At 44.6% G+C, this 27,267-nt stretch overlaps 1 protein-coding gene across 2 annotated transcripts in view; it reads right to left on the bottom strand.

The window, feature by feature from the left end:
• Positions 1 to 22,381: 22,381 nt before the first annotated feature.
• Positions 22,382 to 27,267, bottom strand: part of Arhgap32 (Rho GTPase activating protein 32) — a 224,034-nt gene continuing 219,148 nt past the window's right edge. For both annotated transcript variants that reach the window (XM_038321944.1, XM_038321945.1), the window contains one exon: positions 22,382 to 26,442. In XM_038321944.1, the coding sequence (XP_038177872.1) occupies positions 24,193 to 26,442 (2,250 nt within the window). In that variant the 3' untranslated portion in view covers positions 22,382 to 24,192. The remainder of the gene's footprint in view (positions 26,443 to 27,267) is intronic.

The following is a 27,267-nucleotide window of genomic DNA, read 5'->3' as shown; positions in this document are numbered from 1 at the left end:
CCACCTGTTTCAATAGGACTCGTGTATTTAACATGTCCATCTCAGAGCTCCACCCCAAATCAGTTCAGTCAGTCTCCGTCGCGGAGCCCAAGACTCTACAGGTTGACATTTGAGGACACCGGTGTGCACACACTCTTTCAATGAAGACACTGGCCCTACCGACGTGGTTGGCCACTTTAGCTGCACTTGGTTTAAATAGTAAGGCTAGAAAAGACGCCAGCTGAGAAATGACAAGGCCATGAACTAAGTCATTAGTGGGAAAGAGGTATGAGGAAGTCAACCCAACAATTTGGGGTTTGAATGACTGAGTAAATAAGGAACAATTAGAGCCCTCAGAGGAGGAAAAGCATGAACAGACCTGGCCATTTTGGCTACCCAGACTCAGGAGGCATAAGGGGAAGTTGAAATGATAGGTCTGGAGCCTAATGTAAGTTCTAAGACATGGATCCAAATGTGTGGGAAATACATTTTCTGAGCAATTTCCCAGGAAGAGTCTGCGTGCAGAGAAAGAAGACTGATGGCAGAACCTTCTGGAACGTCAACATCAAAGGGGCAGGTGGAGGAAGGGCGCCATGTTCCACTGAATGGTGCTAACTTTGTGTGAGCATTTATGTGCATATATGTGTCCATTTTAGAGAAGTCCATATTTTAAGATGACAGAATGCTCAGGTAAGGACACACTGCTAAACATGACTATGAAGTATGAGCCCAAGCTACTTAAACTATTTAGTCAATAATCTCAATGAGATATGATGTAGGCAGAAAGAAAATTCCTAGTTTGGGACCAGCGCAATGGGTCAGGGAGTAAAATTGCTTCCTGTACAAACTTGAGGACCTGAGTTTGGTCTCCTCCCTCCACAACGGAAGGAGAGAAGCGACCTCTGAAAGCTGTCCTCTGACCTGCACACATGTGCCATGCATCACACATGAGTATGTCTGCACTCAAGAGATGCTTCTTCTTCTTCTTCTTCTTCTTCTTCTTTCTTCTTCTTCTTCTCTTCTTCTTCTTCTTCTTCTTCTTCTCTTCTTCTTTCTTCTTCTTCTTCTTCTTCTTCTCCTTCAATAAATAAATGAAATTGAGAGATGGCTCAGCAGCTAAGAGCAACCACTGCCTGTCCAGAGGACCTGGGTTTGCTTCCTAGCACCAGCACCATGTGGTTCACAGCCACCTAGAACTCCAGCTGCAGACAATCTTTTGGCCTTTCCCACCCCATCACTTGAATACACACATAAACCCACAAAGGCACGGCACACATACATATACATAAATACACTTTACCACATCTTTCAAAGTAAATCTTAAAGATTTAAAGTCCTAGTTTGGACAGAGAGGTGAGGAGAGGATTGAGCTAGGTAGCAGAATAGCTAGTGCTAGTTGAAATGGCATGGATATAATTGACCCTATTCAAGGGTTCCAGTCCCTGCGTGTTAAGGAAGTAAAATTCTTCCAGTAACATTGCCTTCAGTAAGAAATGGCACTAGCTGATCTTTTCAGGTATGAGCATTAAAAAAAAAAAAAAACCCCAAAAGGTCACTTGGGAGGACAAACTGCCTCTGTTCCTCATATTTGAATGGGGCTAGAAAGGGTATTTACTGCAAATGTCTCTTGACTGAGAATAAAATGAATTTTCCCTCTCCCTGTTTATATTGCTGGCAATAATTCACAACTATTTCCTATTTACACACAGCATTTCATTTCATCCAGTAAATGTTTAACCATGACTGTGTCTTGAAAAAAATGTAAGAATTTACATGGAGTTTCCAGTGTGCCAGGCCTCACACTAAGTGTCTTCCTATACGGGCCCACCAGCTCCACACAGCCATGTTATAGACTAGGCTGTTAGCCTTGTTTTATAGAGGAATAACATAGGGGTTAGAGGTCAAATAATAATACCAAGGTCCCCATCTAGTCATCTCAACCAGCTGGCTTCTGTGCTTGTTCTCCTGTCTTATTTTATGCGGTTCATGTCCCAGAACCTACTGGTTATTAATAAGTGGAACAGTTTAGATTATACAGGTACTTTTGAATTTCCCAGAGGAAGTCAAATATAGCTAATACCTCTGAACTGACATGAGGGCTTTTGGCAAATTAACAATCAGCAAGCCAGAATGATTCATAAATGTTCTTCCTTGATATCAGGTGATTTGGACCTTATAATATATGCACATGTCATTACAGAGCATTATACATATTCATCAGTTTAGATGGCTTTTCCGCTCTCTGGATCTAGCTAATGATAAATTTCCGGGGTGAGGAAGTGCATGCTCCCAATATTTGGAGTCGTTGTGCAGGAAAGCAGCGAAAGGCCAGGGACGCGTTCTTAATGAATGAGTCAGGTAATGGAGGGGGAGCTCAGGGAGGCACTTTCAGCTCACAAAAATATTGGCCAGTTATTTCCCCAAAGTGTCTGAGTTCGTGAATCTAAACCTGAAGAATATTTTAGGGGTTGATGTTTCTCTCTCTGTTTAGAATAAATACATTTTCCTAACTTTCAGAGAAATGTAGACATAATTTCTTTTGACATGCCACAGAATTAACAGCATTTCTTTCTGCTAATGTATCAAGAAACAGCTTCTTTTTAAATATGAACAAATCTCTGAAGCAGAGATAGAGACAGCTGGAGGTCGGCTACAACCCAGAGTCACCCCGGAAACTTTGCCGTTCCCACCAGCATCCCAGGTGCCCACGCATCTTCTCTCTCTTGCACCTGCATGCTCTGGGTCACTCGCAGATACAAGCATCCCAGGTGCCCACGCGTCCTCTCTCCCTTGCACCTGCAAGCTCGCGGTCACTCGCAGACACAAGCTCTTGACTACTGCATAACTGAGTGTTAAAGGATAAATGCTGGAATTCAAAGTGGCCAGAGTTCTGTTGAGAATACTAGCAAGATTGGAATTCCTGATGCTGGGGAACTTAGTCACTGAAAATAGCCCCCAATTTGAGGACAAATTGTAAGGTGTCTCTTAAAGGCTTCCTTAGCTATTGTTAATGAGCTAACAACATCTCTGTTTATTTTTTTCTCTTTCGTGTGTGTATGGTGAGGGGGTGTTTGTGTGGGGGACATGTGTTGTGCTGTGCACGTGGCGGTCAGAAGACAGCCTTGGGTGAGGGCCTGTCTTCCACCTTACTTGAGGCAGGGCTCTTGCTGTTGCCGCTGCCCATCAGGCTCACTGGGTGTTGAACTTCCTGGGATTCCCGTTTCACCTCTCACCTTTCACTGAAGCCCTGGATGACAAATGAGCACTGCTGTATCTGGCTTTACGAACTTTGGGGGTCCTTGAACGTAAGCACAAAGTACTTTACCCACTGTGCCATCCATCTCACCAGCCCATGTTAGAAACCCTTGATAGATACTAGAGAAGACCTCCAAGTTCATTCCAGTAGCTGAGCCACTGTCGTTCCGAGGGCCGGATCAGTTCTGAAAGAGCTGGCTGAAAAGCTGAGAGGCTATTTGCCAGACCTGCTGTACCTGGATTGGAATACAAAGCTGTAGCAGCAGACTGAGGAACCCACTCTATTTGGTCGAATCACCGAAAGGCTATGTCAAACAGTGCACAGGAGCAATCGAACACAAATGAAGTAAACACAACACAGAGAGAGAAAGAGAGAGAGAGAGAGAGAGAGAGAGAGAGAGAGAGAGAGAGAGAGAGAGAGAGAGAGAGAGCGAGCATGGCAGGGAGTTTAACCATACAGCTGGGAAATATCAAGCCATACACATAGGAAATTCCACTCCTCCAAGCTAGCCATTAAGAATATTGGTAAAATACACGTTAAATGTAAGGCTTTGTTCTAAAACAAATAAACAAGCGAAAAACATTAAGGGAGTTCTGTGGGAGCCATAGAATGGGAGAAGATTCAATACATTAAATGAACATGGGATTCCTGTTCTTCTTTTCATATCGAGGCAGGGTAATGTGATAGGAAAAACCCTGGGGATCTGGAAAGAGAGAGGAGTTCTTCTCCTCAGGACTTCACTCAGCTGTGATAAGCAATCAGAGAGATAAGCTAGTAACCTGGAGCTTACTGGCTTGAACTACACCCCTTTCTTAGCAATGCACCTGCCAACGTAGGACCCTCTCCTGCACTGAGTTACACACACACACACACAACACACACACACACCACACACACACACTTTCTAGCACCTGCAGCCTGGGACCCACATCTGCCCTGAGTTACACACGCCCCTTTCCTAACAATGCACCTGCATCCTGGGACCCCACACCTGCACTGAGTTACACACACAACACACACCACACACACACACACCCTTTTCTAGAACCTGCATCCTGGGACCCACACCTGTACTGAGTTACACACACACACACATACACACACACACACACACCACACACCACACACACACACACCCTTTTCTAGAACCTCTGCATCCTGGGACCCACACCCGCACTGAGTTACACACACACACACACACACACACACACAGCCTGGGACCCGCATCTGCCCTGTTATAACCCGCCCCCTTTCCTAGCAATGCACCTAGCAATGCACCTGCAGCTTCCTCCTCTGTGTTGAGTTGCATTTATACCTCACTTCAAATAAGGGCTGGTAATTACTCCTCCTTGAAAACCGATGGAAATGCCCCATTTCCATTCAAACATATCTCTAAACATGTCCAGGAACAGGAGACATGGGGCCAAGCCAACCTTAACTGGCTTGGGGTGGCATTTACAGTAAGGTAAACTGTGTCCTATAAGCACACTTTTAGGGAAACTCCCTATTTACCATCATATGCCAATCCATAACTGGGAATGCTATACATGAATTAAATTGGATGGATGGGGAAGGATATATGCAAAGAAGAAAGACTTGCATAAGCCAATCCTATCAACCCAAGCAGAAGAGACCACCTACATCTTGGTAACCAACCCCTCCACCTCCTGGACCCAATAAAAAGAGGCCAGGCAATAACCAGGACTTTGGGGCCCTGTGACTAAAGTGGCCTGCGGCTCCCTTGCAGTGTAACCTGTACTGTTTCTATAAATAAAACTTGTTGCTTTTGGCCCATTTGTCTGTACTTTTTCAGGCCTTTGAAGAAGACGTCAAGAACCTGGAAAGTCCTGGTCCAGAGAGAACACCAATAGCCAAGCCTCTTCCTGGCTGAAAACCAAGAATCTCAACCATGGGGCTGGATGATGGCTCAGTGGTTAGCACTTGTTGCTCTTGCAGAGGACCTTTGAGGGGGTTCAATTCCCAGAATCCATGTGGGTAGCTCACCATCATCTATAACTCCAGTTACAGGGAATCCAAAGTCCTTTTCTGACCTCTACGGCTATCAGCATGTGCATGGTACACAGACATACATGCAGGCAAAATATTCATACACATATAAGAAAAGGCATAAATGTTTCAAAAATGAACAGTTGTAAAGTTATTATCATAGAGAAATTTATTTTAAAAAATACTGATGTGTCAAATAAGAATGTTAAAATAGTAATTAATCCTGCTTAAGGCCTAATTATCAAAGTCCTTCTCCTCAGTGATTATCTTTACCATTTTTGAGGAATCATACCAGAAAGCCCATTTATAGTTAACAGGACATGTCCCAGGCCCTGTGTGAAAGCCCAGCCTTCTGGTATTTGTTTATCAGAGTATATTCCCATCCAAGGCGCCTCCAGAGCTGTCCCCACAATAGCAACTTTTTGAGATGTAACTTGAAAACGGTGTACAAGCCTGCTGCTGTCTTAGCTTTGTTTCCCATTGGGGAAATAAAATATCCTGACCACACCTTGCAGCCTAGGCAAGAAGGATTTACTTTACTAATGATTCCAAGTTACAGTCTGCTCTGGCAGAGGGGGTCAAGGCAGCAGGAACTGGAAACAGCCAGTCACATTCACAGTCAAGGGCAGAGAGAACATAGCCGTGCAGGAATACCTTGGAGTCAGCTTATTCTCCCGACTTTGACTCAGCTCAGGACACAAAGCCAGGGGAACAGTGCCCATCCACATTCAGGACCCTCTCACCCTAATAGAATTTTAAAATCTCTCACAGATGTGTCTACAGACCAACTTAAACGTGACCTTTCCCCATTGAAGTCTCTCCCCAGGGGATGTTAGATTATGTCAAGCTGACAATAAAACCAACCCTACAGCCACCAAGACACCTCATTGTCGGTCTTTGATAAGCACATGCCACAGCAGGGGATGCCTATTCTCTCCTGGAGTGCCCCAACTCGGACTCTTGGTTTCTTCTCTAAATCTCCTTCCACTGCGTGGCCAGGGGCGTCACACAGTGGATGTGTCTGAGAAGGAACAGTTCAGGCTGCTTGGGTGACGGCTTGGGAGCTGCGCATCTGCCACTGCTGCCACCCTCCATGTGATTATACAAAACACTTATGACAATGAAAAAAAAGAAAGACAAAACACCAAGTTCAAGGCAGCCCACGGGAGAAAGGCCCATGATGATCCATCCACAGGCCTTCTGGGTACAGGCTACGCTTCTGATTCCCTTGAATGGGGCCACCTGCTATCACTTTGGAACAAATCTTACTTGGCACTTTTCCAAAGTGTTCTATTTCACAGTACAAAAAGTTTTATTTATTTTTTTAAAAAAACACTTTGAGAACCAGTGAGATGGCTCAGTGGATAAGGGTATTTGCCGCCAGCCTGACAACTTGAATGTAATTCCCCGGGTCCATAAGGTGGAAGAGAATTGGTCTTATAAGTTGTCCTCTGACCTCCACACATGTGCAATGACATGCCCCTCCTTGTATGCGCATATATGCACAAAAAATAAATCAAACAAAAAAAATATGAAACTGGAAAAAACAGGCTAATGCCTGTGGTGGGTGTGGCATTAGTGTGCTGGGCTCTTACACAGAGACCTCCAACTGTTAGCACCGATGCTCTTTCTGTAACTGATTAAAAAGCTCAGTCATTTTTCTGCCTCATGTTTTAAAGAAGTTTGAAATTTTCCTATAGTGATTTGGCTTTTTAGATGGAAATTGTTTTCAAAGATAAAATACATATGCACATATTTACATATCGCCACCAATACTTATGACTCACGATGGGAAGCCCCACACATCTGCTCCCTAGTCCAAAACCTTAATGAGTGCAGGAAGTATGGTGCTAACGGAGCAGTCTTTTTTGTTGTTTTGTTTTTTGAGACAGGGTTTCTCTGTGTAGCTCTCCTGGAACTCACTCTGTAGACCAGGCTGGCCTCAAACTCAGAGATTCACCTACCAGGCTGGCCTCAAACTCAGAGATTCACCCGCCTTTGCCACCTGAAGACTGGGCTTAAAGGCCTGTGCCCCACCCAGCCACATCAAAGTCTTGTGACTCAGTCTCCACATCCCAAACTAGGTAACAGACAAGGGAAGTGCAGGGATATGGATCCCAAAGGTTCCTTGCTTTACCCGCAAGCCACACCAAGATAGAGGCCAATCATGGAAGTTATTGGAGGAAGCAGCCCGGTGTCTCTGGATTAGAACAGGTCTTCCTTATTTCTCTCCGATGATGTTGGATTCCCCTCTGAGCACTGTAATATGCTTTATTGTCACTGGTTGATAAAGAAGCTTCTTTGGCCTATGGCAGGGCAGAATACAGCAAGGCGGGATGCTGAGAGGCGACCAGTCTCCCACATGGACAGAGCAGCATAGATCTACTATGGTTCTAGGCAAAGTCCAGAGACTTTGTCCCTGTCCCATCTCAGGCCTCTGAACACTTCTCCTGGCTCCTTTGAGCTTCTGCACTCACTGTTGGTCCCCACCCTCCTGTGCACTCATCCCGTGGCTGCTGGAGCACACAGGGGTTTTGCAGGCCCTTGTTCCTTGTCTTGCAGTCCTGAATTGCACAAGCGCAGCATGAGCGAATCACATAGCCTAGAACCAAGCTGTCAGTACGGCTGTTGGTTCTGGGCCGTCTGAGGGACAAACTGATTTTCTTGCCTTTCCAGTTTCCAGATGCTGCCCCACATTCTGGTGCGGGCAACCTTCCTCCATCCTCAGAGTCAATGGCGTGAGTCCTACATTGTTTCTCTAGGGCCAGCAGCCATTTCATATCCCCCACTTCGACACTTCTCCTGCCCTCTTTTCTCTCAGAATGACACTCTGATTGGACTGAACCCACAGACATTATCCCTGTTTTAGATGGAGCGCCCTGCAATTTTACTTCCCCTCTGTCCCATTACCTATGTACTCAAAGGTTCTGGGGATTACAATGTACCTGTCTTTGGAGGACCACTGTTCCTGTGGAGGAACATTCTCACGACCACAACATTCATTAACTACTTAATCTTGCCTTTAACATGCCTTCCAGTCAGCATATGTGTTCATACCGTGTGCACACAAACGTTTTACTCAAATTTAAATTATCAGCCATGACAGGTGTGGTGAGGAAAGATCCAGCATAAAGACCAGGGTTTGGTTCCCAGCAATCTTATAGCCCCAGGTTCCAGGGTATTTGATCCTCATTTCTGATCTCAGTGGACACCAGGCACCCACATGGTACACAAACATACATGCAGGCAAAATGCTCACAACCTGTAAAGTAAGTAAATAAATAAAGTAAAATAAATAAATAAATACATAGATGAAAAGAAATTAAAGGGAAAGGAACAACTAGAAATAGTAACACTAGAGCATCTTGTATCCAGAGGTAAGCTCTGCTTGTGCGTGTGAACAAAGAGAAAGACATGGAAACATAAGGGGTGGGGGGGACAAGTTCTGGATGAGGTGGAGCACACTTGTAATCCTAGCATGAGGAGGCTGATGCAGGAGGAGTTTTGAGCTTCATGCTAGCCATCCAGTCTTAAAATAAAACAACTAGGAAAGAAAGGAAAATAGAAAGAAAAGACATTCAAAAATAAGAAGTAGCCCTAAAAATTAAAATTTATATATATGTGTGTGTGTGTGAGAGTGTGTGTGAGTGTGAGTGTGTGTGTGAGTGTGTGTGTGTAAGGATTTTTTCCAAATGAGAAAACATCCCAGAAAGTAAATGTCAAAGGTGAGTGACTAAAGAGAAAAGAGAGAGGGGGAATCAAAACAGTTACAAAAGTTCAAATGGTAAGTGTTCATAAAGGTTCCTTTCTCTTTGAGAAGAAAACACCAAATTAAGAATGTTCAAATCTGAAGAACTGGGAAGCAATGGCTGCAGACTGGAAGGAGCAGCCAGTGCCTGGCCAGAGGAGTGCAGAGACTCACAGCACAGTGCAGTCACAGATCCATGGAGAAAGAAGCCCGGCTTCCACACAGAAAAGTTTTACACAAGGATCAGGAAACCAGACAGCATCAGACTCAACATCTGTCTTGGAAGACAAAGGCGATGCCATCAGAACTCTCAGGGGAATTGGCTTTCACTTAGAATTCTAAAGTAAGCCAGACTTTCCAGAAGTGTAAGAGTCGGAAAAATATCTTCACACAGCTTCACTTCCCCAGCACCTTCTCCAATAGAAAGAGGGAGGGGGTGGAACGCCCCAGTGCAGAACATAGCAAGGAAGCATGGGGTTGCAGCCTGCCACTGCAGGACTCCTGAAGCAAGGCTGGAGGACTCCAGGCCGCATCTGAGCTGGGGGCCAGGCATGCAGGGCTCCAGCTCTCCATCAGTGGCTGTGGAGGAGAGGGGCAGGAAGAAACGGAAATGGGTAACACTGACAGGAAAACAGACCACTGCTCAGAGCTGCGAGGGTGAAGCCAAAGGCACACAGGGAACATGGAACACTGATTAAAGGCTTTGTATGGTGCCACCAAGAGGTAAACAGAGACAGGAAGTCAGATGTTGGGCTCTCTCTCTGTGTGTGTAGGTGTGAGGGACACTTTGGATCGAGAGTACCCCACAATCCCAAGGTCCACGTGTTAAAGGCAGGGTCCCTCTCTTGGTGCTCTGGGGAGGCTACAGGGAATCAGTGTGAGCCTCCAGTTTCTCACTTTCGCAGCTTTAGCTCAGACATGAGGTGGAGGTGTCTCATCACAGGCCCTCGCTGTGATGTGCCACCTCAACACAGGTTCAAAGCAACAGAGCAAATCAGTCATGAACTGATCCGGATGGAGCTCTGATACCGTGAACACATACCTGTCCTCTCCATACCTTCATTGGCTCCAGAATCTGTTACTGGGACAGACGTTGACACACAGTGACTGTGTGTGGCTGGGACTTGACTTGGTGGCAGCGGAATACTAGTTTTCTGTTGCTTACCAGAGAGACTCACTAAATATCTAAATGGGAATGTTCATGACCAGTAGTGTTTAGAAATGGGTTGTAAATACCAGGAACAGTGCCTGGAAAAGAAAGCCCACCCCAGGCAGCAGACACTGGTTAATGAATGGCTGGTGCTCTTTTACTAGGAGACTTGTGAACTGATTTGACTTTTAAAACTAATCATCTACGTTACGGGAAAATTGTGTTCTCAATGGACGCTGTCCTGGTTTGAAAAACATTCAGTTCCAGGGCGATAACAGTCCAATTGCACATCTACGGGACACACCTTCCACTAATATGGTTTATGGTTTTGAGTATAGATGCCCCTGATGAAACTCAGGGTGAGGCCTGGTGCCCAGTGTAAGTGTGGCATGGTAGTGAGGCCTACCAAGAAGATCACACAAATCCACCCTCATGAGGGGCAACAGATCTCTGAGCGATAGTTCCGGCCCTCGAGAGGCTGAAATCCTGACAGCGTGGGTTGTTATAAAGCAAGGCTCCCTCTTCCATTTTTCTCTGCAGTACACACCCACCTCCCTTTCTGCTTCCAGCCTGGGCTGAGCCCTCACGGCACATTTCCAGTTTCCTCCCAAGATAGCAATAAGGTCCGTTCTTTCTAAACCACCGTCTCTGGTATTGCATTACAGTGACAGAACAGACTAAGACAGCATCCTACCTTTCCAGACCATTTTCTCTCACGGATCTCTTCCTTTGTTCCTGGGTGGTTCGGAGGCATCATGACCGCAGGTCAGATCAGTATCTTCCTTACAGATTCAGCCGTGGAAGCTGTGGGTGTGTATGTTTGTATCTGTCATGGGGTCAGCTCCCTCACGTTTGATGTGGAATCAAATAGTATAATGAGTCACATGATTATGAATAAGGAGTATGACTAAAATCAAGGTTTCCCGACATCTAGTTGAGATTCGTTGTGACTATAAAGCCTTCTTCTCAGAAATGCATTCTGGGAAAACAGCCTATGGACAGAATGTTCTGCGATCCAATATGACGAGCAAACTCTCTGGCTTAATCTGTGATCATGCCATCATCTGGAGGATTGGGGATGCTCTCAGGAATAAGTTCTTCTTTGAAGCAAAGTTTGGGCAATGCTATACAGAACCTAGGCTAAAGTCCAAGACTGGAAAAATTTTCTCCAGGAAACGGGCTCCTAAGTCATGGGGGAAAGGAGCTGCCCAGGAGGCCCTATTAGTAATGCAGCCTCTGTGGTCTAAGAAGAGACTAGTTCAGCAGAGCAAGCACAGACATTTGCATTAAAAAAAAAAAAAAAAAGAAACCTGCAAGGATTCTGGTGTGCATCCAGGGGTTTGCAAATGCTGCTGAGGCTTTAAGATAAAGCCCTGTCTGAAAAAGCACATAAAACTGAAAAAGCTGAAGTCTAGATGTTATATACAGTTTTATAAAATATAGCATTAAATGACACTTATGAACTCAAATACATGGAAAAGTCCTTGGAACTCACAGGGTGCCTTGCTGAAGTTTCAGGGCTAGTTCCAAAACAGTGCGTATCAGCAATCACTTCTCGTCTTCCATTCTCTGCAGGGTCATTGCTTCTAAAATGTGTTCTTGTAAAAGTGGAGTGAAAGCCGGGCGGTGGTGGCGCACGCCTTTAATCCCAGCACTCGGGAAGCAGAGGCAGACGGATCTCTGTGAGTTCAAGGCCAGCCTGGTCTACAAGAGCTAGTTCCAGGACAGGCTCCAAAGCCACAGAGAAACTCTGTCTCGAAAAAACCAAAAAAAAAAAAAAAAAAAAAAAAGGTGGAGTGAAGATGAGGACCCAGAAAATCAGCTGTTGAATCATGTGTTCAATCGTAAGCTACAGTAATCAGGTCCCTTCTGAATAAAAAGTATGCTGACAGCACCCTCTCGTGGCTCATAAAAGTACTACTCCACATGCTGTAAGCACATTTGAACTAACTGCTTGTTTGTGACCAAGGGCATTTTACTTTGTGTCAAACTCCCATTGAGCTCACAAACAAGGAAACAGACAGAATCAGCAACTCAGTAAATTACTTCTGAGAGGTGGTATTTAGAGAATTAAGAAGGCTATGTGATCAAATGGACACCTCAAATTGGGCAATCCATGGAGGTTCTCTGGTGGTGTTGGCTCTCTGTGAAGGGGTGGGTTCCCATGGCTTGTTCCAGGAATTTAAAGAGGAGATGAATCCTATGGGCCAGAATGAAGAGCTTGGATTTAGTGTGTGTGTTAGAGGCTAAACGAAGGAGGAAGAATTCTCCAGGAGGGGCACAGAGCATTCGCCTGGCAGCGGGCAGTTAACTCCTTAACAACTTTTGGGAGACACTGCTGTACGTCTAGGATTCCAAGCATCACATAAGCTGTTGGAAAGACATTGAAATGCTTTAGTTACCCACTTAGTGCTTTAGTCTCTCCTACTGCACTCTTGCCAGATAAGCAGCTACTCCTGCGACCCGTGTATGCTGCTGTAAGCATGGTGCCACTGAGCGTCATGTTCAACAGCCCCAGTTTGAACAGCCACTTCCGACTGCTTCTACCAGTTAGCGCCCTTCACAGGAAGGCAGAAGCCTTTTGTTCCGAGAGCTGTACACACTCCATGAATGGTTCTTATGCTTATCCCACCGTCTCAAGTCTCCTGTTTCTCTCCTGTGGTGGGGTCACAAGGGAGCTGGGTGTATTGCTAAGAATTGAGGAGGTGTGAGGTGGGTGATAGAAAACCTTCCTGGACTGTAGTCAGCAACGTTCTCTAAGATTAAGTGGAGTCATTCCAGGGAGTTAAGATAACCTTTAAATTGCATCAGTCACTATCCTGAAACACTCATCTGTGATTAATAAAATATTTTGAGCCCAGCACTGGAACTTTTTTCTGGCGTCACGGAAGCTACTCCTTATCTGTGTAGCTTTTTAGAAGGGCCATAAAAGACAAAGAGTCACATATTTCAGCCTCCTAATACTCATAAATATTGACTGAAGAGAACAACTTCCCATCATAATTATAGTACAATTAAGTGGCATCAAGAGGAGCTTGCTAGCAAGGTAATGGCCTTGCTAGCAGGGTCCAAATAACCATGAAACACATGCAGGACAATTACTTTCAGAAATTTATGATTCTAGGGATCAGAGAATAAGGAGGTCTTGGGGTCCCAGGGAAGTTTATCTCATAAGGGGCTGTGTAGCTCCAATGGCATTCCTTCTAAAATTCATGGAGTTCTGTTAAAAATAGATCATCCAGGCTGGGCAGTGTGGTACTCACCTTTATCTCAGCACTAGAAAGGCAGAGGCAGGCAGAACTAAGTTTGAGGCCAGCATGGTCTACAGAGTTCCAGGTGCAGCCAGGGCTTTACAGAAAAAACCCTGTCTCAACAAGCAAGCAAGCAGGCAAGCAAACAAACAAACAAGTAAATCAGGCAGGAACTACTTAATTCTTATTTTCCCAAATGTTACTATTCTTGGTGCGTGGAATTTACTTTTGCCAAACTATCTAAGCCTTGCTTTCTCTCCTCTCTAAGTTGCCATGCCTGGAAGAAAGGAGCTCGGTCTTCACTGTACGTGCAGGATGATGTAAGGGAGTGTGTATTGGGAGGTCTTTCTCACCCTAAAGCAATCCGTCTTCTCAGCTTTCTAGACACTTCATTAGGCTTTATGACTCGCTCTACCAGTGCTTGATGACTGTGGTGGTAGGGCTGCAGATAATCTCAGCTTTGTCTTCCCTTTTGTAACCACCAGTCAACACCGTTAGTCTAAATATGCTGATAACATGTGAAAATAAAACAAACAAATGAGAGTTGGTTTATGGAAAATGATCTGCCGTGTTCCGGTAGCCAGCATCTTCTTCCTAATGCACTGCAATGGGCCCATTTATTCTTCCAACAGCTACAGGGGCGCTAGTGTGTAAAAAAACAGGAGACATAATCCCTGCCCTCTGGAGTACACACCCCAGAGGATTAAGATAATAATATGAGGCAATAGCCAGGTAAGGGGGTTGGGAGTGTGCATAGCGTTTTAGATAAGGTAATGGAGGAAGTCATCTCTGAGGTGGTGAATTTTGAACAAAGATGAAGTGAGAAGAGCAATCTGAACATCTAGGGGTGAGCCAGTGCAAAGGGCCCATGAGATTGCAGCGACAGACCAGAGGGAGAGTGGTCATATTTGCTCTCAGACCAACTCTCAGGAAAGATTTGACAAGCTTTCCTCCATTTCTTCAGGCCTCTCAGAGCAAGACACTCTCTTCCTTTACCTCCAGTCAATGGCCAGAAACTTGTAAATACACAGCTAATACTCATACACATATAAAAAGATGTTTGCCTGCATGTCCATTTGCACCACATTTGTATAAAGTGCTCAAGGAAGCCAGAAGATGCTGGATTGCCCTTGTATCTGTTAGAGAAGTTTGTTGTGAGCTGCCACACGGGTGTTTGGAGAGTCTTCTTAACTGCTGAGACATCTCTCCAGCCCCCAGAAACAGGGTTTTAGCCAGCACAAAAGCTTTTTACCAAGAGACAAAAAATCACCAAGAGTAGCACTGACCAAATACCACTGCTACCTCTAACCTACATTGCTCTCAATGTCTTTGACTCAAAGACATATTACTCCCGCAGCCTGTCTTGGGTTTTAATCATTGCTCTTTGCCAGCAGGATGTCAAAGCTTTGCTGTGTATGATGTTGCCTTCCAGTTATAGAGGTCAGTGGGAGAATCTGGGTTGAGTAGAATGTGATGAGAGGTGGCAGGACTATGTGCTCTTCCAAACTCATGTTGCAGATTTCTGACCTTGCCCCTACCCCTTTCCCCCGCATGAGGAAGCAAACTTTCTGGGCACATTTCCAACCAATGGGAACAAGACCGACTTACCTTCCTGTGCTTCTGGGATATATGTGCGCATTTGTGTGATGACATTTCTAACACAACATGCTTGTGAAAGTCAGAGGACAATCTCGGGTGCTGATTTTTGACTTCCACCTGTTTAGGATAGGGTCTGTGTTGTTAGCTGCTGCATATACCGGGTTAGCTGGCCCACGGCCTTCTGGGTAGTTTCTCCTGTATCGGTCTTAATCTTACCATAGAAGCTCTGGGATTACAGATATGACCTATATGGGTTCTTAAGGATTCAAACTTAAGTTCTCACACTTAAATGGCAAGTGCTTTACCACTGAGCTAGCTCAACAACCCTGAGCTGCACCAGTCACCAACGTTCAGCTCCCTTAAGCCCTGACTCAAGGATTATGTTTCCAGTGATAGAGGTTAAGGGATGTGAACGGTGAGAGCCTGCACAGGAAATTCCTACCCATCACTGGGATTCACAGTACAATATAAACTGTGTGTGTGTGTGTGTGTGTGTGTGTGTGTTAAAAATACTGAGATTTTGATGGTGTTGTCTATAGCGTGAGCCTGGCTTACCCCAGCTCAGGCGTAGGTGCGCTGTTCCCTGTAATCACAGCAGTCTCAGTCACCTCTACCAGGTGACTCCTCTACCACTCCTCTACCAGGGCTTTCTGGGTTTTGAAAAACACATTTTAGGCCAGAAGTGAGGTTGATAAAAACTGCAGGCTCTGGACTCAACAGCTGGTGCTTGACTCCCATTGAATGTCAGCAGAATGGGTTCAGGTGTATTAGACACCATCTGTGCTGAGGCTCAGCTCACAGTGTTGAAGAGTTCTAGCTTTCGGGTCAGGAAGACCAATGAGTTGATACTAATGTATGTAAAATAATTAGGATAGCCTTGCACATGGTAACCAATCAACAAACTGTTAGTGCCATTAACTACTTTCAATACTATCGCTACATGCTGGGGTTTTTTTTTTTTTTTTTGATATTTTGTGTTAATTCTTGTTAAATCTAGAAGAATGTATCTATTTTTTAAAGATAATGGGAAAGACCCTTATTATTCACCAAATCTTATAACTTAGAATGGAAAGGAAGGCAAAGTCCCATCTCTTTATAGCATGTTTTATAAAATACCACATCATTTTCTCCTTAGCATTTTTTTCTCCAGCAATTCATAAACTTCTTCCATCTTGTGCTGAGAGTGAGCCAGTCTATGAGCAATTGGAGTTAAAAGTGGAGCACAAGCAAGAAAATGCCTATAAAAGCAGTGCCCTTATAGCAAGAAGGCACCGTACTCAGACATGTTATTGCATACAACGGAACATAGCTGAGCTCTGACACAGTACATGGAAACAGTTCAGGAGTCTAATGATCAATACTACAGAAATAATATTTACCTGGAGAGCTTAAAAAAGGCATTTCAGTTATTTACTAAGCCTTGAAGTAAGCAATAGTAGTCACTATCAGATTATTGTCTAAGACTCACTGATGATGTCATCTTAATGACTAAATTATGCCTTGCACATTTAATCACCAGAACTTTTTCTTACAAAGTTTATTAACTAAGCAAAAATAACAGGAATTTATTTTATTTACTAGAGGACAGGGTTTTACTATATAGCTCCGGTTGGCCTGGAGTTCATTTTGTGGACTAACCTGGCCTTGGACTCCTCAAGAAGATTTACCTGTTTCTGCCTCTTTAGCACCCTAAAGGCCTGCATTCAGCACAACTGGCTCTTCATTTTTAATTGTGTACATGTTTGTTCATATACACCTGCCTATGTGGTCGTGTGTGGAGGCCAGAAATCAACATTAGATTGACCTTGCTTTTTGGGAGACAAGTGTTCCCCCTGATCATAGAGCTTATAACATTTGGTTAGACTGGCTAACCAGGCAATGCCCCAGTGTCTTCCTGTGTCCTTCCCACTGTTAGGATTGCAGGCACTCGCAGCATGCACAGCTCTCTTCATGGATTACAAGGGATACAAACTCAGGTCCTTGTGTTGGGAAGCACACCTATTGAGCCACTCCCACAGCACACCAGTTTCTTTCTTTATGACAAAGCTGCAAATGAATACAACTGAAATAAATTAAAGCCTTACAAGCAACTGTGTAAGCAAAGGGCAGCCCTCTTCTCTGTGCTGTGTGGCATTATCTCAGTTACAGTAAACACTACTAACTTAATCATTGCTTGCTCTCCCACCAGCCCTTTAAGATGCATGTATAACCCAATCCCACAGTAGCCCTCAGCAGAAACTACCACGTTACTATTCCCATCTAGAGATGAGAATGCCACAGCTTAGGCACTGTAGGAGTAGCTTTAGAAGGGAGCTCAGTAAGTGGCTGAGAATTAGTATGGGGTAGTCAGATTTCACTGAGTCAGCCTATAACCCACTTTTCCTGGAGGCAGGGTCTGAGTCTCAGCCTCACCCCTAGCTATCTATGTGATAGTGTGCAAAACTGCCGACTTCTGTGTGCCTTGCTTTCATCCACAGAACAGTAGCTCAAGAAGAAATTAGTTCTAAGATATTTAATGCTTACTACAGTGCCCTGTCACTACTGAACACCAGTATTGGTAGCTTTAAAAATATAGCCCTGTTGTTCACACACAATTTTCTAACAAGCAAATGATTTAACAGTCCTTATAAAATCTTTTGGAAGAAATCAGTTCAAATTAACCAGAGATATTTCTACTTCATACACACAGTATTTGAAATAGCTGACTGGCTAAATAGCAAATGCATTCTACCCTGCACTTCTAGCCAGCTTGAATGCCTCACACCAGAAAGACTTTACTGCGAAGTGCAGGAAAGGGGCATCAACAGTGGTCAGCAGTCTTTGTTAACTTTTTTTTAATTGTCAGAGAAATTACAAGCTGAACCTGGCTCTACTGTAGTAATGCTGTGACAAAACATCTGCAGTGACACAATCATACGAAGGGTCACTCTGACTTACTAGCTTTAGGGAGGTTGCTCATGGGCTTGCAGCTCCAGAGTGCATCATGACAAGAAGTAGAAGAGGCACACTGGGAGCCAGGTAGCAAGAGGAAGAGGCAGGTATACTCTTGTCTCAAGAACATTCTTCATGAACAACCTTCACAAAGCCCACTTCCTAAAGGTGCCACCGTGACTACTAATGCAACAGGCTGCAGACCAAGTACATATGGGCCTTTATAGACACTTAAGGTCCAAACGCTAGCACTCAGTATTCCTACAACTATGGGAAACCAAGGTATGAGTCAAGAATGTGAAGTTAAATGAACTGGACAGTTTCTGGTAGTGAGAGCAAGCCTGTGAACTGCGCTGCCTCCATTTGATCTCAGCCTTGACACCAGAATCCCACTGAGAGGCAGGTTCCTGAGGCTGACTCCAGACCTATGCAGTTAGCCTGTTCTAGTTAGCTCTAGCTCTCTAGGTGTTTATTATGGATTCTACATTTTGAGGATTATTAGCTGAGAAAACTTCAGAATTTCTTTTCAAAAAACTGGTGTATTTAAAACATTAGCTGAATGAATCATACCTGGACTTTTGTATTCATGTGTGTGCATGCAGAGGTAAGGGTGTGTGTGTGTAAGATAGAGGTCAATGTTGGGTGTTTCCTGGATCACTCTTTACCTTTGAGAGTCTCATTGAACCTGGAACTCAACAATCTAGTGAGGCTGTCTGGACAGTGAACTCCAGGATCTCCCTGTTCACTCAGGCTGCCTCCAGCCTCCAGCTAGGATTTTTCTCCCTGTTCACTCAGCTGCCTCCAGCCTCTAGCTAGGATTTTCTACTGGCAGAAAATGTAACAAACTTCCTTCCCTCTTGGCTCCACCTCACCCAGATTTCGTTCATTATTTCTCAATAGTCAATGCCACAGGTTGGGACCAAGCCTTTTTTTCCAGAAACAGGCATCTACAGGACACTTCAGATCCCAAGTCCTTCAGTATCCCAAGGTTATCACTGTATCACAGTGCACTAATTTGTTTGGAAGAATACCAGCATCATAATTTGTGATCTAAAATATGCTCCAGAAATACTTAAGTATCTGATGTAGGCCTGGCCAGATGGCTGATGGCACAGTACGCAAAGACTTGATCTCTGACTTCCGTAGCTGTTCTATAGCACATACTCACGCGTGTGAGTGCACAGAGAATGAATATAAATAATTTGCATGTACTGGCTTTGTGGGAGCTAGTCTGTATGCTCACCTTCCTAGGCCTGGATGGAGTGGGGAGGACCCTTGGACTTCCCACAGGGCAGGGACCTGGACTGCTCTTTGGAGTGGAGAGGGAGCGGGAGGGGGATGGGAGGGAAATGGGAGGAGAGGAGGAGGTGGAAACTTTTAATTAAAAATAAAATGCAAAAAAAGATATTTCAAATAAAAAATTAAGTGTCTTGACTTTAAACACTGATGATATTCAATCCCCAAAGAGAAAGGTAGGGATGACTATACTACTGAGTCCCCAAGGAAGACAGACACTTCACCTGCTATCATGTGACTGCCATAACCTCATTCCCTTCTCATATCTGAAACTGACTCCTGTGGAGGGACTGGGAACCTTCTTTGTGTATTCCAAGTGCATTATGAAATTAAACTGATATAAACTTGAAAAAAGAAAATTAGTCTCATTCTTTTTAAGAAGTACATTCTCCCAATGTGGAAAGCACGGCCAAAGGTCTTAATCTTGGTGTTTGTACACATCCTAGGCCCCACCGCACTGAGAATTAGCATTCGGTAAAATGTGCTCTTCCTAGAGTGACACAAATGAGTAAAATTTCAAACACAATGTTATTTGACATTAAGTCCTGATAAATACACATTTTGGCGAGGTCAGTCCTGTAATTTCATCAATATTAAGAAAATCTGGTAATGAAACAGCCAGAATGACAGAGACTAGAGGCACTCAATGTGACTGTCCTAAGTGGCTTTTCTGTCACCCCATCTGATCTCCATGGAAATAATATTCAGGTCTGGAGAGTTTGCTGGAGATGAATCTTGCTGCTTAGTCTGTAGTTCTGATATATACAAGATGAGTGGATTACCAGGGGCACCCAGACCATGAAAGAAACTCCCTAATGCTGGAAAAAGGGTGCCTGACCCTAATACACTCTCAAGAATGATTTGTAACTTATGGCCGACAGTAGGAGGACCAGTACCTGATAGTTGACTACTAAGGTCTAATCTCCCCAAGTCTTGCTGACATTGAAACATTGACCTGCCAGGGGGCTGTGCTACTCATACCTACAGCAAGTTCTTTCACTGAAACAATACAGGATGTCCAACATGCCTTGTGAGAATGGGAAGGCATGAGTTTTTCATTCAAACTCCCTTTCTGGAGGACTCTGAGAAGCCAGTTCAACTTTCTGGGGACTGCATACTAAGTGCCAGGTAGCAGCAGACAGCAGATCCTTCAGGGAAGCTCCAGGGCACTGTCTGCTTAGACTCTCCAAAACAGACAGAAGGCCTGTTCTCTGAAGAGTTGAGCTGAGAGGACTTGGCCAGGAAACACACTGCTACTCACCTGATACACCATCTAACCTAATAGGTTGTAACATACAAACATCTAGTCCGAGCACCCCAATAAACCACCCCATCTACTTCACCACAATTCATACCAAGTCAGAAAGGAAACACATACACAAAAGGTCTGTTTTAACCTGAAATAATTCTGTTGATATTGGAATTGCTTTCAGTGGGACATTTGCTTTAAACCACAAGATATCTCCATCTTAAGTACAAAACCCCTTCTCCCTACCACCCCCCCACCCACGCCAAACAAGGGAACAAACAAAACCCCAAACCCACAACTCAGTTTCAAATAAGTTTGGAAGAAATGAGACTGTAAATATTTACACAGGGGCAAGAAGTAAATCACAAAACTATTTACAAAAATACACAAGCTTAAATGCATTAACAATTTACACCAGTTCACAAAAATATTAAACATAAAAAAACACTATATAAATTAAAGAACTCAAAAGTATGATCCTAGGATGCTTCTCTCATGCAGGTCATGGTTGAAAATCAGGTTTTGCTATCTCAGAATCTAAACTGTAAAACAATCATTTTTAATTCTTTGAACATTAACAGTACTAATCAGATAAGGAAAAGACCCTCTGTGCACACCAACATTATCTTGCACACATTAAAATACATCATTCTTGACATTTCCATAATACACAGTACTGATAATCACATGCCTCTGACCATTTGGAAGTAACTTTCTGACATACTTTAGCTTTCTTTATTACTTTCTTGCACTCTCTGCTCAGGTGATACTTTGCCGACATACTGAATGGGCGACCAACAGGGCTGGAACAGAGAAATGGACTTTTCAGGACCCTTCTCCGTGCACTCACTACTGCTTCCAAACTGACAATAGCTCTTCTATCTGCTCACCTCCGTGGTCCCTCCTCCGCACAGAATTAGTCTCAGAATATGTCTTTAACCTGACCCCTACATTTAAAAAATGTTTTTACCATTAGAAGAAATGTGCAGGCCCTGCCCTTGGGACTGTCCTAGGGACTTCTCCAAACCGAGCATTTAAAATATATGGATGCATGTTTAAAAAGAAACTGAATTCAGTAAGAAATAAGGCTCAGATTAGATTTATTAGTAAGAACACGATGCCCCTGGAGCTTTTAGCTGAGCTCCTAGCCTGCTATCTAGGAACATCTACTTCAATCTAACCAAACTGTGGAATTTTGCCAAAAAGATAAAATCTGGAGACATGGCTGCAAAGGTACCAGTGGGATGAGATTCTGTTTAATGTGTAAGGCAGGTCCACTTCCTTGACCATAGCGCTCCACGCCAACACTTGAAAAGAACATTCGGTCCCTGTGTTTGTGAGGTCACACACGAGGTGGACAACACTGAGGTATCCTGGCTCACAGTGATTTGCCATCCAATTTCTGCCCCCACATTGCTAGAGAAACATGTGGGCAAAGTTGTTCAAATAGCGGAATCCAAAGTTAAGGCTGTTGCTACATACAGTAAGTAACTTTAGACTTTCTCTAAAGTTTTGTTTTCACACTTATACCAATAATCTGAATTATTATTCTATATTTAAAATATTTTCCTGACATTTCCAAACCCATAGGATGTTATTAATAAAGAAACTGTTCTAAGGAATTAACCCTAGCATTTATAAAAGAGACTTTTAGCTTCAGGAGTAAACAATATGTGTGACAAACAAAACTACAAATATCAAAATTGGTCTGGACTTCAGCACTTTTTTTCAGGCCAGGCCTGCAGATGCTGAAGCCACCTGTCTCACTGTCCTCTCTCCCTCCATCTGTGACACTAAGGATAACATTCAGGGCTGGTGTGGTCGTCAAGAGGCAGTAAGTTGCCTCCTTGACAAAAAAGATGACATGGGTTGAAAAAGAAAATACTGTCTGCCAACACATCCGTGTGCCACATTCTATGTATCAGCGGGGTCTGCATCTTTAGTGCAGATGCCAGAGTTCCCACAGACCTTTGTGTGTAGGTGTTTCCAGGCATCTACTTTAGACTTCACTGGATCCCTCTGGTCAATCTGGGAAACCAAAGAACACCTTACAGACTATCTCCAAATACAAACATGTTCTTAAAACTTTAGTTCTAAATATAAACCCTTAAAACGCAAATATATGACTTAATTACAAAGACTGCCGTAAATCTAATCTTTCACAATTTTACAGCAGTAACAGCAGCATGATTTTAGTCTCTTAAAAGATTTCTTCCTTTGCTCTAAGTAAAAGGTAATCCCATCCTAAAAAGCCAGAGCAGCAACCATATGGAATGAAATCTCCTGTGTCTCCTACAGAGTATTAAAAGATACAAATGTACAAAACTCAAGTATTATCATGACTTATGGAATGAAATGCCAATCTAACTCACTTTTAACACAGGTCTGCCTTACCAGAGTTGGCTGGCTGGGGGTGGGATGGGCCTAGGAAACAAGAGGGAAGCTGGGCTGAAGAGGGTACCCTGTCCCAAGCCCACTAAGGAATGCAACTTTCAAAAGAAAGTTCCAGATATTCACATGTTTAACATGTCTAGAGTCAGAAAGAACTATTCTGAAATGCTGGTGTAGATGACGAACGCAGTAAGACTGTGACCACACAACAGAAGTGAGCCAAACCACAAGATTCCAGAATGCCAGCGGGCGAGATGGAACCGCGTACTCAGGGTCAACGCACAATGTAGTTTTCTAACAGGTAGTCTGTAGGGGTTTTGCAAATTCTCAGGGAACCTGTACTGTAAGTTAGAAATTGAGAAACATGTACATTTATATCCTAAGAAACTGTATCCAGTTAAACCATGCTTGTTTTTGTCTTAGTGAGAATGTTTTGGATTTAGAGCCAACAGGGTGACTATTTTATTGGTACTACAACTTCCTGAATCTTGTGGGATGTGCAGGGGACAGATCACTGAAAGCACTAGTGATGTTTTCTGACACTAACAGAGTTCACTGACAATAAGAACTTCATTTTCTTTCAAAGAAAAGGTCCTTAAATTTTAACTTAAAAAAGTAGCCCCTCATGTTTCTGTAGTGAGAGGAGCGTACAGACTGACAAGAAGAAAAGACTAGCCTAATGAAGAATGCGGTTCAGCTTGGACTGCTATTTCACAATGATGTGCCACTAAATGTTTAAAATCCTAATTCCTTTACCTTTTTAATGATCATGCTGCTAGCAGTCTAAATGACCACAGCGGAAGGATCAGGGAGTTTTTCTTTTGAATTTAGCACACTGGGCTCCTTCATGGACAGGGACAATGAAAGCAGAACAGAGTGTAGAGTCCACCTGGGCAGGCTACATGGCCCCTACCACAGTGGGAACACAACAGGAAATGCAGAGCCCACCAGGGAATATAGGCAAACTGCTTTGAGCTAGGTAGCAAGTGCTAAGAAAGGTCAACGCTAAATTCAGTGAGTTAAAGGCAGTCCTTAGAGTCTTACAAACCAGCCCTGTACAGCAATAGGGTCTGTGGTGAGAACTTCTCCCCTAGGCTTTCAGCACAGCACTTTACAAGCATCCAGATCTCTTTGCAGACAAACAACACAGCCTATAGATGGATGAGGTGGGAATGAGTTGGGGGGAAGGTGTGATTTGTTTACTTTTATTATGTGTCTTTCATATGGTCAGGGGTTTTGTAGCATTATTTTTTCCTTAAATTTTTTTGGTTATTGAAAAAAATAGAACAGTCCACTGTCCAGCAGAGGCTGCTTCAACTCTATTGCTCCCAGGGCTCATTCTGCATGGATCTGTGTGTCAGGATGTGGCAAGGACAACTCTGCGGGCAGGAAGGCCCCCTGACCCAACGCTGTGGCATATGTCCTGCTCTGAGGATGGACAAAGCCAGAGGGCACATAGGCCCCCATGCCTCCCCCTCCAAAGCCTCCTCGCTGGTGCTGGGGCAGGGAATGGTAATCCTCCAGATTATCATATTGGGACACAACAGTCATACTGCTCTGGCGCTTGCTGTGTGTTGGATACTGGTACAGCACGCTGGGGTCCCTCTCCAGGTTCTGGGTATGGTGGAGTTTTAGGCTGTGACTCCTCTCTGGTTTGGGGGGTGGGACCATAGACTGAGAGAAGTGTTCCTCCTCCTTGTAGCAGTCTCTGGAGTGTTTCTCAGGGGCAGGTGGCTGCCTGGCTCGAGGCCGGTCGAGATCTTTGGAGAGCCTCACCTCCTTGTGGTTCATTCTTAGAGACTCCTGCCCTGATGTGACATATTTCCCTCCAGAGTTATGGTAGCTGCCTGGCTCAGAAGTGTCTGGCATCCCTTTGGGCCCATAATCTAACTGGCCAGCTCCCTGGGGATAAGGTGGTCCATTTTTTGATTCACATAATTGCCTATGGCTTGCTTCCTGATGCGCCCTGTGCTCTGGAAGGTTACAACCCATATCGTGAAGCTTTCTGTTCCTAAGGCTGCTTTGCTTCTGTGGGAGGGATGGCTTGTCTACCTGGGTGTTGCCATACCCCCCATGATGGTGGGCTCTGTCGAACTCCGGCTCTGGATGCTTCCTGTAGAAACGGTCGTCCCCCTCAGGACTGACAGCCTTGGCTGGGTGCCGCCCTTCTTTCCCCTCAGCCACAGAGAGAAGTCCAGTTTTCCCAGGATCTGATTTACTACGCAGATGGATGACATAAATTCCTCCCAAGTCATCTTGCACAGCTGGTGCCATGTTGTCGTACTGTGACATGACCGGCCCTTTCACCTTTTGTCGTGCTCGACTCTCTCTCCTGATGGACTGCATGCGGTATTTTTCCATGTCCTCAAAGTCCCACGAGGTGTAGGTGTGCTTTACATCAGCAGTGGGGGGCATGTTGACTACATTATGGTCATTACCAGAGAAATAGCCAGTCATGTTGGCCCGTGGACGCGGAGGCAAACCAGCATAATTGTATAAATTTTTTCCTTGTAGCCTTGGATTGTATAAAGCAAAATCACGGTTGGATAGGCGGTGAAGGTGCCTCAGCTGGACTGTGCCGTAGGCATCAACATCACACAGGGCTCCGTCGGGGCTGTAATAGGAGCTTGAGGAGCTGGAATATGGACTATAACGGTAGTGGACCCGTCCATTCTCAAAGTAAGGCTGAAGCTGAGTTACATGGTAATCTGATCGGGCCTGGGAGGACTGATATGGCTTATACTGGTAGACGGGCCTTGCGCAGTAGGCTGGTTCATCATCTGGGGGAACTTCTGTCCGTGAAATGGGAACAGAGCGGATCATGGAAGGTGGGGGTGCATGGAGGGACTGGACCCTCCGGATAGTGGGGTAAGGTAGAATGTCTTCAGGGCAACAAGTATTCCTAACTGAAGAGCCCAGAGAAGAGACATACTCAACTCGGCTGCATGGTTTGGAGTGGTGTCCAGACATGTTTCTTCCCGGTGCCACATAGGTGTTATAACGAGGACCCATGGAAGCTGGTGGCTCTGATCGGGCACCATATACCTGGTGTGGCTCTAACTTATTGTGGTGTGGAGGTACGCTCTGCGGACGGAACTGGCAGTTTGGAGTCATATTGAAATGTGAACAGTTTTCTGGACCAAAGGGCTCAGTGGTGACATCAGGTCTAGCAAAGGAAGAATAGGCTATCTTCTGAGAAGCATGCTTAGGCTGTGAGATGGGGAGTGGCAAAGGCAATACACCATCCATTGAGGCTGATGAAGGGACAAAGGAGTGATAATTTGAGCTGCTGTTGGCATCTGCAGTGTTGGCGTGCATGGCAGCAGCCATCTTGCTTTCCACTGTCCTTGTTGGGGGAATTGGGGCAGCAAAGCCACAAGAATGGCCAGGAAAAGACTCAGCACGCAGGTGGAGCAGGGGGGCCCTGGTGCCTTCCCGTACCTTCTCAGGCAGTCCTGGCTGGAGAGCAGAAGCAGCCATGGGACACTGGGCAGCTGCACTGCCATCATTGACAAAGATGGATGCAGGATCACTCGTGACTTGAGGCTCAGGTGGCCTCTCTGGAGCTGGAGCTACTCCCTGGACCTGTGGAAAGAGAGTGACATTAAAAGTCTGTTGCTTAACACCCCCACCCCCACCAATGTGCAAACCCAGGCTGTTTGGGTGGCAGTGCGGACTTTCCCAAGCCCTACAGTCACACTGGACCTGACCCCATGACTAGAAAAGAGTATCTGCGTGGCTACATGGTTCATTACTACCTGTGGAGAAATGTGTAGTGTTTTCTAATTCATGCTAGGCTTTACATATGAGGAGAGGCTGCCTACAGTGGACTCTAATGTGCCGACCCAAACACAGGATTAGACAAACAACAGAGCCAGACTTAAAACTAAGCATCCTGCCTATTGGTCTAAGCTCAGCCTCAAGACCAAAAAGATTTTTAAGTTGATTTCATCAGCTAGAAGGGGTTCAGAGTGACTCAGTTCTACCCAGAGAGCAGCTGTAAACCTCTAGATACAGGAAAGAGCTAAAAGAGGGCTTGTCTGGGATGGCAGCAAATCAGAGCTCACTGCCTTTTCTTTCCGTTCACCGTCTGTGGGTCCACACACTAAATGTCCCTGAGAAGCAGGTGCTACAAATAACATCCTCCAGTAAGAACTAGAAGTTTAACTCCTTTTGGTTTAAGGTGACCACAAAACCTGTAGTACTATATTTTTGCTGTTTCTTTTTTAAAAGGAAAAATTAGAAAATAACACCTTTGCATTCTGTATTTAACATTCTCTCATGAGAGCAGGTATTTAACTGAGGGACATAGCTGGTTACTGGTTATGACTGAAATCGTAACAAACAAACCACACCAAAATTATAAGATATTATTATTCCTTATACTCTGTAAGATATTAAATATATTCT

The sequence above is a fragment of the Arvicola amphibius genome, chromosome 3 (genome assembly GCF_903992535.2).
Source record: "Arvicola amphibius chromosome 3, mArvAmp1.2, whole genome shotgun sequence".
Classification (NCBI taxonomy): Eukaryota; Metazoa; Chordata; class Mammalia; order Rodentia; family Cricetidae; genus Arvicola; species Arvicola amphibius.
Note: the sequence above shows the minus strand (reverse complement) of the source record. Positions and strands in the feature narration are given on the sequence as shown.